The 18,228-nt window shown below is 38.6% G+C and overlaps 4 protein-coding genes across 4 annotated transcripts; all 4 read left to right on the forward strand.

The window, feature by feature from the left end:
• The first annotated feature begins 9,128 nt into the window (after positions 1-9,128).
• On the forward strand, positions 9,129-13,133 carry LOC116132816. Its single transcript, XM_031418481.1, has 4 exons — positions 9,129-9,215; positions 9,381-10,041; positions 10,890-11,284; positions 11,327-13,133. The coding sequence occupies exons 1-4, from the start codon at positions 9,129-9,131 to the stop codon at positions 12,719-12,721; spliced, it is 2,538 nt and encodes an 845-aa protein (XP_031274341.1). The 3' UTR covers positions 12,722-13,133.
• Positions 13,134-13,720: 587 nt separating this feature from the next.
• Positions 13,721-14,869, forward strand: LOC116132819 (protein SRC2-like). Its single transcript, XM_031418491.1, has one exon. It carries the CDS (start codon positions 13,776-13,778, stop codon positions 14,703-14,705), a length of 930 nt encoding a protein of 309 aa, XP_031274351.1. The 5' UTR covers positions 13,721-13,775; the 3' UTR covers positions 14,706-14,869.
• A 157-nt stretch (positions 14,870-15,026) lies between these two features.
• LOC116132821 (glutathione S-transferase F13-like) lies at positions 15,027-16,806 on the forward strand. The gene is made up of 3 exons (XM_031418492.1): positions 15,027-15,883; positions 15,973-16,021; positions 16,089-16,806. The coding sequence occupies exons 1-3, from the start codon at positions 15,737-15,739 to the stop codon at positions 16,538-16,540; spliced, it is 648 nt and encodes a 215-aa protein (XP_031274352.1). The 5' UTR covers positions 15,027-15,736; the 3' UTR covers positions 16,541-16,806.
• Positions 16,807-16,957: 151 nt separating this feature from the next.
• LOC116132754 (glutathione S-transferase F13-like) lies at positions 16,958-17,937 on the forward strand. The gene is made up of 3 exons (XM_031418420.1): positions 16,958-17,131; positions 17,228-17,276; positions 17,351-17,937. Exons 1-3 carry the CDS (start codon positions 16,985-16,987, stop codon positions 17,800-17,802), a joined length of 648 nt encoding a protein of 215 aa, XP_031274280.1. The 5' UTR covers positions 16,958-16,984; the 3' UTR covers positions 17,803-17,937.
• The last annotated feature ends 291 nt before the right edge of the window (positions 17,938-18,228 follow it).

The following is an 18,228-nucleotide window of genomic DNA, read 5'->3' on the forward strand; positions in this document are numbered from 1 at the left end:
AAGAGAATGTCTTCAATACAACCAAACGATTGCGACAATGGTGTGCGAAAAACGACAAGAAAAACGCGGTGAAGGGTGGCTGTTTCGTCGAGGTTTTCTTAGGGTAGATTAAGCGTTGAGTCCGCTTAATCGATTTTGATTGGAGAAGGGGGTGTCGTTGCAATTTTCAAAATTTAACAAATTTTCGTTAATATATATTACCCTTTATGTTTAAATCTTTTCAATTAACCCTTTTTACATATTTAATGAATCTTAAATATGCCATGTCAGTTTTTCTAAGTTAAAAATTGCAAAAAAATCAGGGTTATTATTTAAATGCAAACTTGGGATGTCCGGGGAGTTAAATTTCCTCACTTGAATAGGGCCTTGACATTGAACTTTGATTTGTTGAAATTAAAAGCATATGTTGTAAGTGTTCACATGGAGACAAGTTTTGGGAAACTATGGGTTTTTCGAGTGGAATTTATGGGAAAGAGGTAAAGTTTGCTGTTGAGCTAAAGATAATGTAAGTACTAGGTTTGAGGCATCAGGTTTGTTGTGAGATTGATTATGGGGAAGAAATTGACCTGTGATTATGCTGCTATTATGGCGTATAGTATGAGGAATGAGAAATTGACTAAGGGAGAGAAAGAAATGATTGACTTTTGAGAATGTTGGATGAAGCAATTAGGAACCACGTATGAAGTTGGGGACATGGTATGGGGAAAGATTAAATCACATCCGTGGTGCCGGGGCAGTATTCCATGAAGCTTTTGCAATGCCTTGGGTGTGTAAAACCAAGAAACAGGGGCATCTGTTGGTTGCATTTTTTGAGATAATAGCTATGGATGGTTTGATCCATGGAGCTTATACCATTTGACGTTAATATGTTGAGAAATCGATGCAATATTGCTAGGCCGTTTTTAGTGCTGTTGAAAGGCAGAGGATGAGGCTGGTAGGAGAGCTGCTCTTGGAGTGTCCTGTCGTGGTCATAATCCTGTAACTTTCGGGCAACGGGTGTTAAAGGGTTTGTTGAAGTTGATATGAATGGCCATCAGCTCGATGTGGTGTATTCAATGCAGCAAATTAAAAATGCTAGTGAGGTTTCAGCCTTTGGAGGCGCTTTGTTTTTACACAGTTAGCATCTATGCCATCTAGTGATTTGAAAAGAAGCATTGATTGGATTAAGAATATCGCTGTTGTTCTTGCTTACCGGAAGCCGTGTTTGAGGATTCGATGAGACCTATGCTCAGGCCTTGGAGAACACGCAATACATGGTGCCAATCATTTCAGGCTTTGAATCTGCAGGACAAGGGCATTCTCAAGGTATGATTCTTAAATGTTGATGAACTGTGTGTATTAAGTTTCATTGATTACCATCTTTTGTTTAACAAAGCCTATTATGTCTGTTTCCTGTTCTGGAGGCGTTGCAAGTTTATCCTTACATATGAAAAAAGAATAAGAGGGGCATTGGCTTGATTTTCATTACCTTTTACTATTATATTAAGATTGGATTTAAATTGAGATATCAGGCTCTGGATTTCTCATATAATTATAAACAGAAATCACAAATCAGTATGGCCAGAAATGGCGTTGTGCATTTTGTGATCTTTGTGTGAAATTGTGTGGCAGTCACTTGGATTTCTGGTTTGTCTCATGATGCCCAGATATCCTGTTTTAGTTGGTGCTTGGTATTGCTCTTTATTGCCATGGTTTTCTAGAAGAAGTTAGAAACGGCTCAGAAGCCTTATAGTAAAATCATCAGCTACAATTATATGAATCCAATGTTAGGCAGGATCTAGCTGACTGTTGTCATTGTGATGGTAACTGTTCCATTTCTTGCAAAATGTGGTTTTATGGTTAGTCCAAGCTGACCAAAGGTCATTTCATGTAGTTCCAATTGCCAGCTTATATATATGTATCAAGTGGTTTTCTTGGTCAGGTGGATAATGATGAACAAATTGTTTATCAATATTTGCAACTTGTCGTGTTGATATAGTTGTGTCCAATTCAAATTACTTGTCTGGCAAATTGCATTTAAATATTCTGATCTCTTGGATTTCTTTATGTTCTGTCATATGTATTTCTCATATAGTTTTTCCGCCTATTACAAAGTTTTTTGGTTTCTTGTTGAATGGAACAGATCCTTTTCGCAAAGCAACTGGGGTGTTCGGACTCGCTTGTGTACGACTCAATTAATCCCCCGAGGTCTTGCAGCTGACAGAAGAGTAAATCCTCTTAGTGGCCACCTTTATTAGTAATCCAGGTGAATCGAACTCAGAACCTTTTAAGTAATATACCCAATGTCATAGTTGACCGCTGGGCCACCTAGTGGTGGTTAACTTACCTGATGTTTTCTTTATTGCTAGATGGAGCATGAAATTAATGTTTCATTAACATGGTATTAACTTTTAAAGTTTAAAATAATAAAATAAAAATGTAAATTAAAAAACTTAAATTTTAAACTATAATGGTGTGATCACCAATGGAATTCTTGTAACCAGAAATTTATTTTTTTAACGAATAATTCGAACTAAAGTTTTTTTAGTTTTTTTTTTTTTCAAAAGATTACTATTATCTTGATTTTGGATTTGTTTGAATTAAAATGGGATCTTTCTATTTATTGAATAAGAATCCTAATTAGTTTAGAATTAAAATGATATTACATTTGGTATATTCTTGCTTTATCACTGTCTACTATTGAGTTCTATTGTTTCACATTGATGTTATTGAATAATTCGACTGAGGACCCTTCTTTTATACTTAAGTTGTTGGAGTAATTATGGTTGTCAGATTCAACTGGCCATCAATGATTAGGATCAATCTTGGAGCTATCTCCTAAAATGACAGCGTTGAACTAATGTCCAACGACATCATTTTGAGCTTCACACTTTAAAATTCTCCACCTTAAAGCTCAAAACTCCTTTCTCAGTTCATGTCTCCCTAGTGCAGCTACGACCCAAGAACCCTTCTTAGCTCTATAGTTTACTGTCTATTTTATAAACAACAGGTTCAAGTAGGGCTTGAACTTTGTAACAGTTACTACCTTAGTGCCTATATCAACTGGATTATCCTCTGTTGGTATCTTCTTCAGGTCTATAACTCCTTGAATCACCAAATCCTCTACAAAGTGGAACCTCACATTCATATGCTTTGTCTTTTCGTGGTAGACTGGATTTCTACTTAAGTGGATTGCACTTTGGTTGTTAGAAAAGATTGTTACTTCTTCATCTATCAACTCCATCTTAGACAGTAACCCTTTAAGCCACAATGCCTCTTTAAACACATCTGCCACTACAACGTATTCTGCCTCCGTGGATGAAAGTGCCACAATGGGTTGGAGCTGTGACTTCCAACCTATGCAATTTCCTCCCAATGTGAAGAAGAATGAAGTGGTTGATTTCCTTGTGTCCGTATAAAGTCAGAATCTATAAATCCCACAAGATCAAGTGAATTTTCTCTTTTTCTATATTCCAATCCAACATGTAATGGGCTATCAATGTACTTTAATAATTACTTTAGTGCTGACCAGTGTTCTATTCATGGATTAGACATGAATTGGCTAAGAAGAGAAATTGCATAGGACAGGTCTGGTCTGGTGCTGATCATAGCGAACATAACAAATGCTATAACATTAGCATAAGGTATTTTTTCCATTCTAATTAATTCAGCATCAGACTTAGGACAATGTGTCTTACTAAGCATAAAGTGACTAGCTAGAGGCATGGAACCCAACTTAGAACCAGACATTCCAGACCTGGAAACCAATTTTAGCAAGTAGGGGGACTACTAAAGTTTTAGTTCACAATCCTTCCTACTTCTATCTATTACTATCCCTTGGATCTTCTTAGCACATCATAGGTCCTTGATATCAAACTCAGAATTCAACCTTGACTTCAAATCAGTTATCCTAGACTTTGATTTAATGATTAGCAGCATGTCATCCACATAAAGGAGTAAGTGTACAAGCATGTCAACATTTAAATCATAGTAAAAGCAGCTATCATAATCACTCCTATTAAAACCAATGCTAGTGATAAATGTATCAAACCTTTCATACCATTACCTAGGGGCTTGTTTGAGCCCATATAAAGACTTGTGCAAAAAACACACATGATCAGGGAATTTGCTATTAATAAAGCCAACAGGCTATTTCATGAAGATTTTTTCCTCTAAGTTACCATGCAAGAATGCAATTTTTATAAGCGATATATGTCGTCACTTAAGCGATCATGGCCAACACATATTAATTATGTATTTTCTCCTCAATTTGACAACCTATTTGCATCAACACATATTAACTCTGTATTTTCTCAATTTGACAACCAATTTGAATCAACACATAGTCATTCCATCTTTTCTTCTGAATTTGACAACATATTTGCATCAATACATATTTATTCCATTTTTTCTCTTGAATTTGACGACCTATTTGCATCAACACATATTCATTCCATCTAACAACATCACTAAATAAACTCAAAGTCCAAAAAGGGAAAGAAATACTGAATTGCTTTATTAGAAATCTTAAATGTGTCAATTACATGAAAATACAACATTATACACATTAACTAAATGTCCTAAACCCACCCAAACTGATAGCAGCCTCGACAGGCTCCATCCTCCCTCTTCATCATTGTCTTCAGCCACTTTCCCATCCTCCAAAGTTATCTAGCATGCATTCAGCATCGGCAGTAGGAGCAGCAGCCTCTTCGTCTTCTTCTACAACACCCCTTCCAACAATATCAATTTAATGCACCACAACCCAATTATTCAATTCAAGACAACCCAATTATCCATATAAAAAATGCATTTCACATAAACTACAAAAATCCAAGTCCAACTTCCATACCTGTTGATGATAACATCAACAATGGCTTGGAATGAATGCAACTGGCTCTAATCTTCCCCGGAATCATTGGACTCTAGGGTTGCATTCTACAACATCTCTACAGGAGCCTAACAACCAAAAGGTTGATCATTTCCATGGCGTGCTTCACAATTCTAATAGCCATCAGCAGAATCTGTATTAATAATGAAAACAGCCAAAATAAAAGAACTTGTACAGATTAGTGATCATAAGCATACCTACCATAGTAACTAACGGATCCATATGACCACAAAAGCACTCAACAGCCAAGCGCTCCCAAAAGTTGGTCATTGTATCGTCATTCAAGTTGTCCATTGGGGTGTTGGTCATGTGGAACTTAAGAAATTTTAGTGCACATACCCCGTAATCAACACTACAATATGAGGAAGACATTAGTATTACAATCAGCTTATAAAACAATTGTATTATGTAAGTTTTATACAAAATTTACCTTGCGTCATTTGTTGGGACAGGAATGCGCTTGTGTTGCCACTTTCGCGTCAGTAGTTCATCACCCAAGTGCTTAAACATACTACTCTGTCGCAACAGTTGCGGGAACAATGTACACAGCGACTCTATCTCTTTCTCTAACTACCTCCCCTGACAAATACTCAGGTTGCAATCAAGGATCTCCAGCAAGCCGTCCTTCAATAGTCATACGACAGTTATCCAATGCATATCTTTGATGTTGATGATGTAGTATACTCTTTTCACATTTGCCCAACTCTTGCCATATTTGGGTCTTTTCCCCCTCACATACCGCATCATCCTTTCATCAAACCGGTACCCAGCAAGGACACTGTCATACTCACCTGCAGCCATTCTTTTTTGCTTGCCTTCCCTTGTGACTCCTCTATCATTAACCTTTTTCATTAACTTCTCACATACGCTTACTAGACTTTGGCCAAATGACACATCGGTTATGGCACAATACGGATAAAAGTTATCACCCTCAGTGCTCTAGCGCAACCTCATAAGTGCCAAAATCTCATCAATGTGCTACATCAAAACAAAACAACATGATAAGTGTCATCAAATCAAAACAGATCGCTTAAATGATCACACAATACCTCATGGAAAACATAAGCAAAAATAAGGCAAAATATGGGAAAATAACTCACCAAGTTGTCAACCTAGCGGCCCATTTTCAAAATTTGATCAAACCACTTTCGGGGATAATCCTCGATCTTGCACTTTACAATCACATTCCTTTGTTCATCATTGTAATAGGCATAAAGGAATTTTTTCCCTTCCTCATCTACTACCCTAAAAAAATCAAGCTTTAATTGCTTCACCACCCCACTTCCTCATTCTTCCTCCATATCAGCTTGCTTCACTTCCCCACTTCCTCCTTGTTCCTCCGTATCAGCCGGTTTAGCTTCCCCACTTCCTCCAGCTTCCTCATTTTCTTTCGCAACTCTCCTCGTCTTTTCATACCTTAATTGCATGAAAGGAAATGTCACATGCTTGCTTTTTCGGGTCTCTCTTTTCTTAGGTTGAACTTCCTCCATTTCCAACAGCACGTCAACCTTCTCCTCCACCATTTGCACCCTCCCTTCTAATTTATCTTCCTTCTCATAAATGGTGCTGCTCAACATGTCAAATCGCTTAACAAGTCAAACTTGTTGTGTAGACTGTTTATGAGGTCAACCAACTTAGATTCAGGATGCATAGGCAAACCGGTACTTGGTGGCAAACTAATACTTGGTGGCAAACTGATACTTGGTGTACCGGTTTGCCAATTAGAAGGAGGTGTATGAACCAAAGCCTCCATGTCTTCCTCCTCATCCATCCCGCCTACTTAGCCTTCGACCTCAGTCACATGCTCAACAAACAACCCTTCCACTACAGTCAGATGTGTGACTCCTTTTAAGTTCCGCATTAGGCGGTCTATCTTCTCATCAAAAACATCATCCAACCTTTTGAACGATGTAACATAATCCATCAGCGATTCAGTCCTAATAGGAGTGATGAACGGATGGACCAATCCCTGCAAAAAGAAAAAAAAAAATCAATCAAGTTTACAAAAACCATTTAATCTATTACATATTCAAAACACAAATCCTTTAATCTTACCCAAAGTAGTTCAATTTCCATTTCAATTTTCTCATTGTCCCAATGGGTGCTCTTCTCGGTGTGCCATTGCAACATCCTAGGAAATTGCGGTGCCTCATCCGAACTCTCCATCCCCCCCCCCCCCCCCCCCCCCCCCCTCCCCTCCGGCCTTAGCCAGGATAGGGACAACCTCATATATCCAAGCCTATATTGTAAAAAAAATAGTCCATATCAGAATTAAAACACATATAATACAAAAAAAATTAACTAAAACCTATTAATATTTACTTGCATTGCCCAAGGGAAGCCAAACAAATTATATGTGCTGGGTTTCCGCTTCTTGGCATATTGGCGGTATTTAATCGCCATGTCTTTTCCTTGCAGGGAATCGATGATTAACTTAAATGATAACCTTCCCCATGGATAAGAATAAAAGAAGTCCTCATTACTTTCATATCGCACCCAATCCTAGTTTACGGCTTTCATTGAGTTAGAAGCCATCAAGACTGAAAGCACGAACCATACCAAGCACATTCAGAACTTCTCTGAAGAACTATACTAATTTTGTTCCACTTCTAACCTCTCTTTTAAATCATGACCCGTAATTGACTGTTCCCTTGCAAACACCTTTCTAACAAACGTTTCAACAGCCTTGCTATTCTTTACCATTTCTTCAACTTCTACGTCTGGAAATGTCCCACAATTTAGGCCCGTCATTGAGTAGAATTCCATCATCCCAAACCGAATCGGCTTTCCATCAACCAGAAACCACATTTCATTCTTCTTTTTGCATTTAACAGCGTGCACCAAAAGATAATGATAATGTGCACCCTGCCCCCAGAAGGCCTTACTCCAATTATCTCCCAACCCCACAAAATGACCAAAACATGAGTTTCTGAATCGCTTCATCCCTTTCGGATGCCCACCTAGAATGTCCTTAATTTTCTTAAACACTTGCCAACTAGACCTAACGGTAACCCTTGCTGGGAAGTATGGCACAACATCATTTACAACCTCAAGCCCATAATCCTTATAATCTATGCTTTTATAACACTACACAATCGATATACACTACATATCAACATAACAAAAAACCAAAATAAGCAACATGTTGGAGTGCATTAAGGGAGTGGCTGTTTTTGGCTTCCAGAGGTCCGTGAAGACAAGAGAGGTTGTTGTGGCAGGTTCGATGCTCTGGACATCGTAGAAGAGAGCTGCATAGGGGGGCTCGAGACTTGCCTGCATATTACAAGGCTGGCTACGCGTGGACAGCCCCACAATATGCAGGGCAGCCCCCCTGCCCCCTATTCCGCTCTCTTTGCCAATAAAAGCCAACCAAACAGCCACAAACAACCTCCCTAAGGCCTCTATTGTCTTCCCATCCCTCTGGAAGGCCAAACATCCACTTCTCCAATGCCTTCCAACTGTTTGAAAAAATGCAACAATGACCCTAACAACACACCAACCAAATATCCCCTAAAAAACCAATAATTTCATAAAATATATAGATTATTACCTTTATTTCATCTTCTTCCTCCTTCTCGCCTGACGTTGCGCTGACATCCTTCTCTTCATTTTCAATTTTGGCTCCTGCCCTCCTTTGTTCACCTATCGGGTTGTCTTCTGTTGGCATCGTATCGTCTCCTGTTGGACCAACTTCAATCATCGAAATTTGCTCCACTGCAACCTCCGATTCTCCAATTTTCGAACCACTCGCGTCACGATTTGAAGAGGGGCTGGGTCTTTGTCAAAATCTTTGTTTAGGTCAGCCATTGTTTCCTTTTAAGTAAGAGAGAATGTCTTCAATACAAACAGCAAACGATTGCGACAATGGGTGGCGAAAAACGACAAGAAAAACGCGGTGAAGGGTGGCTGTTTCGTCGAGGTTTTCTTAGGGTAGATTAAGCGATTGAGTCCGCTTAATCGATTTTGATTGGAGAAGGGGGGTCGTTTGCAATTTTCAAAATTTAAACAAATTTTCGTTAATTATATATTACCCATTTATGTTTAAATCTTTTCAATTTAACCCGTTTTACATATTTAATGAATCTTAAATATGCCATGTCAGTTTTTCTAAGTTAAAAAAATTGCAAAAAAAATTCAGGGTTATTATTTAAAATGCAAACTTGGGATGTCCGGGGAGTTAAATTTCCTCACTTGAATAGGGCTCTTGACATTGAACTTTGATTTGTTGAAATTAAAAGCATATGTTGTAAGTGTTCACATGGAGACAAGTTTTGAGGAAACTATGGGTTTTTCGAGTGGAATTTATGGGAAAGATGTAAAGTTTGCTGTTGAAGCTAAAGATAATGTAAGTACTAGGTTTGAGGCATCAAGGGTTTGTTGTGAGATTGATTATGGGGAAGAAAATTGATCCTGTGATTAGTGCTGCTAGTATGGCGTATAGTATGAGGAATGAGAAATTGACTAAGGGAGAGAAAGAAATGATTGACGATTTTGAGAATGTTTGATGAAGCAATTAGGAACCACGTATGAAGTTGGGGACATGGTATGGGGAAAGATTAAATCACATCCGTGGTGGCCGGGGCAGGTATTCCATGAAGCTTTTGCAATGCCTTGGGTGTGTAAAACCAAGAAACAGGGGCATCTGTTGGTTGCATTTTTTGGAGATAATAGCTATGGATGGTTTGATCCAATGGAGCTTATACCATTTGACGTTAATTATGTTGAGAAATCGATGCAAACAGATGCTAGGCCGTTTTTAGATGCTGTTGAAGAGGCAGAGGATGAGGCTGGTAGGAGAGCTGCTCTTGGAGTGTCCTGTCAGTGTCATAATCCTTGTAACTTTCGGGCAACGGGTGTTAAAAGGTTTGTTGAAGTTGATATGAATGGCCATCAGCTCGGTGTGGTGTATTCAAAGCAGCAAATTAAAAATGCTAGAGAAGGGTTTCAGCCTTTCGAGATGCTTTGTTTTGTACACAAGTTAGCATCTATGCCATCTAGTGATTTGAAAAGAAGCATTGATTGGATTAAGAATATCGCTGTTGTTCTTGCTTACCGGAAGGCCGTGTTTGAGGATGTCGATAAGACCTATGCTCAGGCCTTGGGAGAACAGCCAATACATGGTGCCAAATCATTTCAGGCTTTGAATCTGCAGGAGCAAGGGCATTCTCAAGGTATTGATTCTTAAATGTTGATGAACTTGTGTATTTAAGTTTCATTGATTACCATCTTTTGTTTAACAAAGCCTATCTATGTCTGTTTCCTGTTCTGGAGGCGTTGCAAGTTTATCCTTACATATGGAAAAATAGAATAAAAGAGGGGCTATTGAGCTTGAGTTTCATTACCTTTTACTATTATTATTAAGATTGGATTTAAATTGACAGATATCAGGCTCTGGATTTCTCATATAGAATTATTAAACAGAAATCACAAATCAGTATGGCCAGAAATGGCGTTGTGCATTTTGTGATCTTTTTGTGAAATTGTGTGGCAGTCACATGGATTTCTGGTTTGTCTCATGATGATGCCCAGATATCCTAGTGTGTGTTAGTGCTTGATATTGCTCTTTATTGCCATGTTTTCTAGAAGAAGTTAGAAACTGCTCAGAAGCCTTATAGTAAAATCATCAGCTACAATTATATGAATCCAATGTTAGGCAGGATCTAGCTGACTGTTGTCATTGTGATGGTAACTGTTCCATTTCTTGCAAAATGTGGTTTTATGGTTAGTCCAAGCTGAGCCATAAGGTCATTTCATGTAGTTCCAATTGCCAGCTTATATATATGTATCAAGTGGTTTTCTTGGTCACTGGTGATAAAATGGGATGAACAAATTGTTTATCAAATATTTAGCAACTTGTCGTGTATAATATTAGTTGTGTCCAATTCATATTACTTGTCTGGCAAATTGCATTTAAATATTCTGATCTCTTGGTTTCTTTATGTTCTGTCATATGTATTTCTCATATAGTTTTTCGCCCTATTACAAAGTTCTTTTTGGTTTCTTGTTGAATATGGAACAGATCCTTTTCGCAAAGAAGCCACAACTGTAAAGAAGTCAACACTTGAAAATAATTCAATTAAGGCTACAGTTGACGGAGAACCAAAGAGGGTAAAATATTGTGACAGATCTCAAGGTTTCCAACAATGCCGGCCAAAATTCAAAAAACTAGTTGAAACTAGTCATTCTTTGGAGAATGTGCAGGTGGTTGGAAGAGTTTTGCCTCCCCCAGATGCTGTAGTAATTCGAAAGGTTACCAGTAGTGAAGGTCTGGATGAGAAACCAAGAGTTCAGAAACGTTTTGGAGGAGATTTACATTCTGGGGAAACTCTTTTAGCGGGTAAAAATAAAAGGAAGAAAGAATTTAAGTCTGAACCAGACCTTGAATGTTCAGATAATCTCCTTAAAGATGAAAAAAGATAATCAGGCTATAAACCACACACCTTTTCTTTTGATTCTATGGCTACAGAGCAAATGGTTGGTTTAAGAAGTATTAACAGCAACTTTCCCCAGTTGCTTAGTTATCTGTTAGATCTTGCTCATAGCCCGTGTCATTGCAAGAACAATATCCCTGAAATTGTGCTGAAGTTTTTCATGAAACTCAGATCTGTAGTCTTTAAGAAAGACTTTGTTGTGGCCCCAGCAGCAGAAGCCGAATTAACTGAAAGTTCACCTACTAAATCTTCTGCCTGTTGTGTGGCTAAGAGTCCTTACAATGTAACTGCTCAAGACCTGCCTTGTGCTTTGAAACCACCAAAAAAAGGGCTCAAACCTGATGATTATGCAAATGTTGGAGTAAACAGCAGCATTTGTGATCATGTGAAAAAGATGCCTGTGGAAGAACTGAAAAAAATGAAGGAGCTTAAGTTATTGACTGCAGAAAAGCAGACTGACAGCTGGAAGCTTCTGAAACCTAAAGGTAGCAATGAGAGAAAAATGAATGTGGTAGTCCCAAAAAAGCTGACAACACATACACCCAGGAACATGCAGGAGACTTCAACAAGGGCCGCTGAACCTACAATGATAGGGATGCAATTCCCTCATCAATCAGCGCTGCCCTCAGTTTCAGAGCTCAAAGCAAGATTTGCACGCTTCGGGCAGCTTCATTCTGCTCCTCATGTGTTTTGGAAATTCTCAACATGCCAGGTTATATTCAAGTTCAAATCAAATGCTCAGGCAGCGTATGAATATGCAGTCAAAAACAGATCACTATTTGGCAGTGCAAAGGTAGAATATTATCTGCAAGCCTTCCAAGTTCCTGCCACAGAATTCCCTAAACCAGGCAAGCAGCTTGTTATAGGAAAATCCCCTGATTGGGTTCCACCTGTTATGTCCATGAGCATGGGTAATTCCACTAAACCAAGGTCTACGCCACCTCAGCTTCCAAATGTCCAGTCAAAATCATTTCTGAAGAAGCAACAGGTTGATGAGGTTATCATTATTCATAGTGACACCCCCCATGTCAAAAATATGATGAAAGGGGAGGAAAGTATTGGCACAGAGCAGTTGGCAAATCGCAATGTCAAAATCTCTGTTGGCAATCATTCAAATGATACTTCAGATGCCTATGCAACAGTCAACATTAATCCACAAAACTTGCACGAGGTCATGCCTCCTCTTCCTCTCCCTCCAAACAGGATCTCTTGCATGCTTGAGAACCACAAACTTGACCATTTTGTAGAGATTTGCAACAGGCGATATCTTCAACTTGAAGCAAGGAACAAGTGTATCTATACCCCTAGCAGCGAGAGGAGCATCAACATCTCAAATCAAACACTAAACCTTTTAATGAGATGCCATGACATAGTTGCCAACTTAAAGTGCTCACTGGGATATGTGCCTTTCAATCTCTGATGTGATGAGCAGCAGCATAACAGCCGTGAAATGCAGGAGTAAGTGTGAAATTAGGCAGTCTAGAATCGCCGAATCGCCAAACCAAGACCCTTTTTACTTTTCCTAAAGTTTCAGTGTAAAAAAGTAATGTGGATGCTTGAGAGTTACAAAAAAAAGGAAAGTTGGTATAGGAATCTATTATTATTGAAGAATGATGGGAAGTAGATAGTTGTTACATTGACACAACAGTAGTACAGCTTGTAAATGCTTTTAGAAGGTGAAAAGAAAAAGCTCCCAGAATGTTTCTTATTGTTCTGCTTAGCCATATTATTGGGATAGGTATAAGATTCTGGCGGTCCAACTCTGGAAAACTGGACAATATTTTAAGATTGCAGGGGGAAGAATGTATCATTATTGAAGGTTTCCTACCGCGTATGTACTGCGTGTTATGCATATTGCTGAAGACAATTCCTTCAGAGTTATAATGAGATAATGCCTTACAAGAGGAGTTGTTATAGTTGAACCATATCTATCTATTTTTATGAATTTACACGTTAGCTTAGTTATAAAGACACAGGTTAATTATGGCGGCGTTTCATTTACGCATAAAAAATAATCTATTTTAATTAAGATCTTGTATAAGAATAGTGGTCAAACTCAAGAACAATATGCTTTAATTTTCAAATTATACTTCTTAAGTTCCACTACATAAAATAATTTAGAAAACCGAAAGTTATTTGAATGGAATGTAGTTGTTTTGTTTTACTTTTAGAAAAGCATCTCTTAAGTTGAATTAAAATACTAATTTAAATCGATTTTTAAAAAATCTAAAAAGTCAATGGAATAAATTTTTCCTTTGAACCGTTGAAGACTGTTTACTCGGAACAAAAGAACAATCGCAATTCGCAAGACTTCTTAACCGTGGTTAACAGATTACTTAACCATGGTTAATTCCGCGTTTTCAGAACCCAAACTGCTACGCGTTGACAGGGACTTTGTTTGATCCACAGGATAAACGCTCTATAAAATCCCCCACCTCTTCAACTCTCCCATCTTTTTTAATCCAGTCTTAGCTATGGCTTATCGCCCCTTAGAGCTCAACATAATCTCCGCTAAACACCTTAAAGATGTCAATCTCATCTCCAAGATGGACTTGTACGTCGTCGCTTCACTCGTCGGCGATTACTCGAAGAAGAAACAGAAGGCCAAGTCCCGTGTGGATCACGACTGTGGCCCAAATCCCACCTGGAACTTCCCCGTGAAGTTCACCATCGACGAGTCATTGGCCCAACAGAACCGCCTTAGCCTCGATTTGAAGATCAGGTGCGACGGTATCCTCGGTGATAAAGATGTTGGTGAAGTCAACGTCCGGGTCAAAGAGCTCTTGGACGCGCCTGGAGATCTCAAAAATTTCAAGTCTCAGACTTATCAAGTCATGACTCCCTCTGGAAAACCCAAGGGTGAGTTAACTTTTTCGTACAAGTTCGGTGATATAATCCCGGCACCCGCAGCCGGAGCCGCCGCCGCCATGCCCATGAATGCTGGTGGGGTGTATGGGTCTTATGGTAATGGTAAAGTTAAAGCTGATGAGCCTGTTATGGCATATCCGGCGGCGGTGGGGTCCAGTTCCACACCGTACGGTGTACATGCACATGCGCCGTACCCGCCGCCACCTCAACAAGGATACGTGTACCCACCACCGCCTGCTAAAGCGACAGCAAACGGAACTGGTGGGTATCCACCGCCTCCTCCTCCTCAGGGTTATGGGTATCCACCGCCTCCTCCTCAGGGTTATGGTTATCCGCCGCCACCTCCTCCGGCTTATGGGTATCCGGGTCAGCCCGGATACGGGTATCCGCCAGTGCAACAACCGCCTAAGAAGAACAAACTTGGAGCGGGAGCGGGATTGGGAGCTGGGTTGATTGGAGGAATGCTTGGTGGTCTTTTGCTTGGAGATATTGTTTCCGATGCAGCAGACGGTTTCGATGGCGGTTTTGATTTTTGATTTTATTTAGTAATTTAGCTGTTAAAGTTGGAACTTTTTTTTTTTTTCTATTTTTTTTGGTTGTTTTTAAAAGGTTGTTTGGATGGTGTGGTTGGGAATGGAATAAATTACTACTATCACGATCATGTATATACCCATAGAAGAATATGAATATTTCTTTTGCACTTTTAATGGTTTTGTACAGCCCTAAGCTTTGTGTTCTAACTTCTAATGGACACAATTTGCTCTTCTTTTCTTTTCAGAATAATTCGTATCCAATGGATTGGATATGTTTTCAGTGTCCTGGAATGTTACTTAGACCCAATATTTTCACTGGGACTATTCCTATGAAATGACTAAAGATAGGTCGAAAAAGAATTCTTTTGTGGGTCTGAAGATTGATATTGTGGCAATTGATTAGTGATTATAAAGTTGGAATACAAAGTACAAAAGGAGATTTCCTATGTTTTTGAGTACGAGTGCCTCCAAGCCCCAATAGGGGTGGTCACTACCTGATTACGGTCTAACTTTCAGGGTTCAGAGGATTAGATTTACAGCATTACTTATATTTAATTTATATGGGTTTGGAGCTAGTTAATCCATTCTGCTGAATTGGCTTTGCTTGGATATATTGTCTCCAGAACCTTTATATTTCGATCTTAAACGGGATTGCAATCCAGAAAAAACAGTATCTTATGGACTTATAATAACAATGAGTAGTCTCTCGTTTCATAGCTCTTTGTATATAGGATGTTCTTAAATCTGTAGATATACATATGCATCAAATAGTTTATTCAAAAGGATAAATCATTGGCCATTTTGTCTGGCATTCGTCTGTAAAGATTCAGTTTCCGGTAGAAAGATAACAAAAATGCCGGCAGAAATTGCGTACAACTTAGCAGAGACAAAATGTGAGGCGATAGATCATATACAACTTCAAACTACCTGCTGTCAACTCCTCCCTTAAATATATACATCTACATACATATATAAATTCAAAACCCCATAAAGCATTTTGTGTCATCAGTTATCTCCATTAGAGTTTCTTTTCAATGGCAATCAAGGTTCATGGATTGGCGGTGGCAGCCTGCACTGTACGCGTCCTGCTTTGCCTTCACGAAAAGGGCCTCGAATATGAGCTTGTACCTGTTGATGTTTTCAATGGAGCCCATAAGAAACAACCTTATTTATCTCTAAATGTGACAACTAGACTACTACTTTTTTTCATACCATAGACAAAAGTGCTTCCAATATTGATCTAACATAATTTCCATTGTTTTTGTTATAGCCATTTGGGCAGATTCCTGCATTGGAAGACGAAGATATCAAACTCTTTGGTAAAGTTACAACTTTTTTGCAATTATTTGTTTTCACAGATCTTATGTAATGGTGATGTGTTTACAGAATCCAGAGCCATCTGCAAGTATCTGGCAAACAAGTACAAGGACAAAGGAACTGATTTGTTAAGGTCAAGTAGTCTAAAGGAGTCGGCAATTGCAGAGATTTGGATGGAAGTAGAAGCTCACCAGTTAAATGGTCCACTAAGGGCACTTATCCACCAATTTGTCTTGAATCCACTCCGCGGGAAAGTTCCTGACGAGAAGATTGTGGAAGGTGAGCTGGAGAAGCTGGAGAAAGTTCTTGACGTCTATGAAGAAAGACTGTCAAAATCTAAATATTTGGGCGGTGATTTTTACACCATGGCTGATTTGAACAACTTACCATATCTTCTGTATTTCATGAAAACTCCCAAAGCCAGTTATGTGACTTCTCGTCCCCATGTTAATGCTTGGTGGAATGATATTTCTTCCAGGCCTGCAACCATTAAAGTTTCAGAAGGCATGACAATGATCTAGGAAATTAATGGAAATGAACTGTATTATCAAATATAGAATAAAAGGGTGTTTTAACAGGTTGATGTTGTCTCAATTCACGAATCTTAATTTTGTTGGTTTTTATGTATAATCTGCTATGTGCCAGAATAAAATATTTGGTTCTATTGAACTTTGTAATTTTACAAGCATGCATAAATATTTTATTCAAATCAATACCTCAGAATCCATCCTGTCTTGATTTCATCTCCAAGAATGTTATTCTCGGCCGCAAGATAACAAAAAATGCCGGCATAAATTGGATACAAATAAACAGAGGGAACATAAGAGGCAATAGATTATATAAAACCTCAAGAGAACCTGTCGACTCCTGCTCAGCTATTTAACTCTAGCTAGACCCTGTGTGTTTTTCTATGCTCCATTCTCAATTTTGGCATAGCTTCTCCTGCTTAGCCAAAGCCTATAGCAATGGTAATCAAAGTTCATGGATTGGCATTGACCACCAGCACTGCACGTGTGTTGCTCTGTCTTTCTGAAAAAAATGTAGACTATCAACTGCTCCCTGTTGACGTTTTCAACCGTGCCCATAAGCAACAACCTTACTTATCTCTAAGTGTGAGACTCACAATTTCTTTAATCTCTTCTTCTATTTTTTCTGTGGGAATTACTTCAGAAAAGTCTTACAGGAATTATTTCATTGTTTCTTATCAGCCATTTGGGCAGATACCCGCCTTCGAAGACGAAGATGTCAAACTCTTTGGTGAGATTATAGCCATCTTTGCTTTAGTTTGTTTTCAGAAATTTAACAGCATAGTGGTCGTGCTTCATGTGCAGAATCAAGGGCCATCTCCAGGTACATAGCAAACAAATACAAGAACACAGGAACTGATTTGCTAAGATCAAATAGTCTCAAGGAGTCAGCGATTGTAGAGACTTGGATGGAAGTTGAAACTCAGCAATTTGATGGTCCAATAAGGACAATAGTTCGCCATTTGATCTTGAATCCAATAGTTGGGAAACCTCTAGATGAAAAGATTGTTGAAGCCGAATTGCAGAAACTGGGGAAAGTTCTTAATGTCTATGAAGAAAGGTTGAGTAAATCCATATATTTGGCGGGAGACTTTTACACCATGGCTGATATGCACCATTTACCATATCTAATTTACTTTATGAAAACTTCCAAAGCCACTTTAGTAACTTCTCGTCCCCATGTTAATGCTTGGTGGAATAATATTTCTTCAAGGCCTGCAACGATTGAAGTGTCCGAAAGAATGACGCTTGCTTAGGAAGTTTCTGTGACAGACACCATAAAGGGTAGTGTTTTAATAAGGTTATATTTTTTTTTTTTTTAATCCGAGGGTACCTGAACCAGTTTGCACACACTTCAATTAGTCTCTCAAGAACCTGAAGTTAGCGGCCAAATAAACCTCTAGTGATTATCTCTTATTAATAATCGTAAACTACCTAGAGATAGTTGTTTTAATAAGTTGTTGTCGGGTTATTATTTAGATATAATATTTCCGTTATTGCTTCAATTTGGTTTTTCTCTTCTGTGTTTCAGATTATTATTGACTTTGCCCAGATGCATTTCCAATTTATACTCCATTGCACAAAATAAAAAACAGAGCATGCTCTGTTAACAATTAATTGTAATTAATTAACATGCATTATTGAGAAATATTTTAGATCATTCACAATTTATCAATTTTACA

Source organism: Pistacia vera, unplaced genomic scaffold (assembly GCF_008641045.1).
Source record: "Pistacia vera cultivar Batoury unplaced genomic scaffold, PisVer_v2 Contig260, whole genome shotgun sequence".
Taxonomy (NCBI): domain Eukaryota; kingdom Viridiplantae; phylum Streptophyta; class Magnoliopsida; order Sapindales; family Anacardiaceae; genus Pistacia; species Pistacia vera.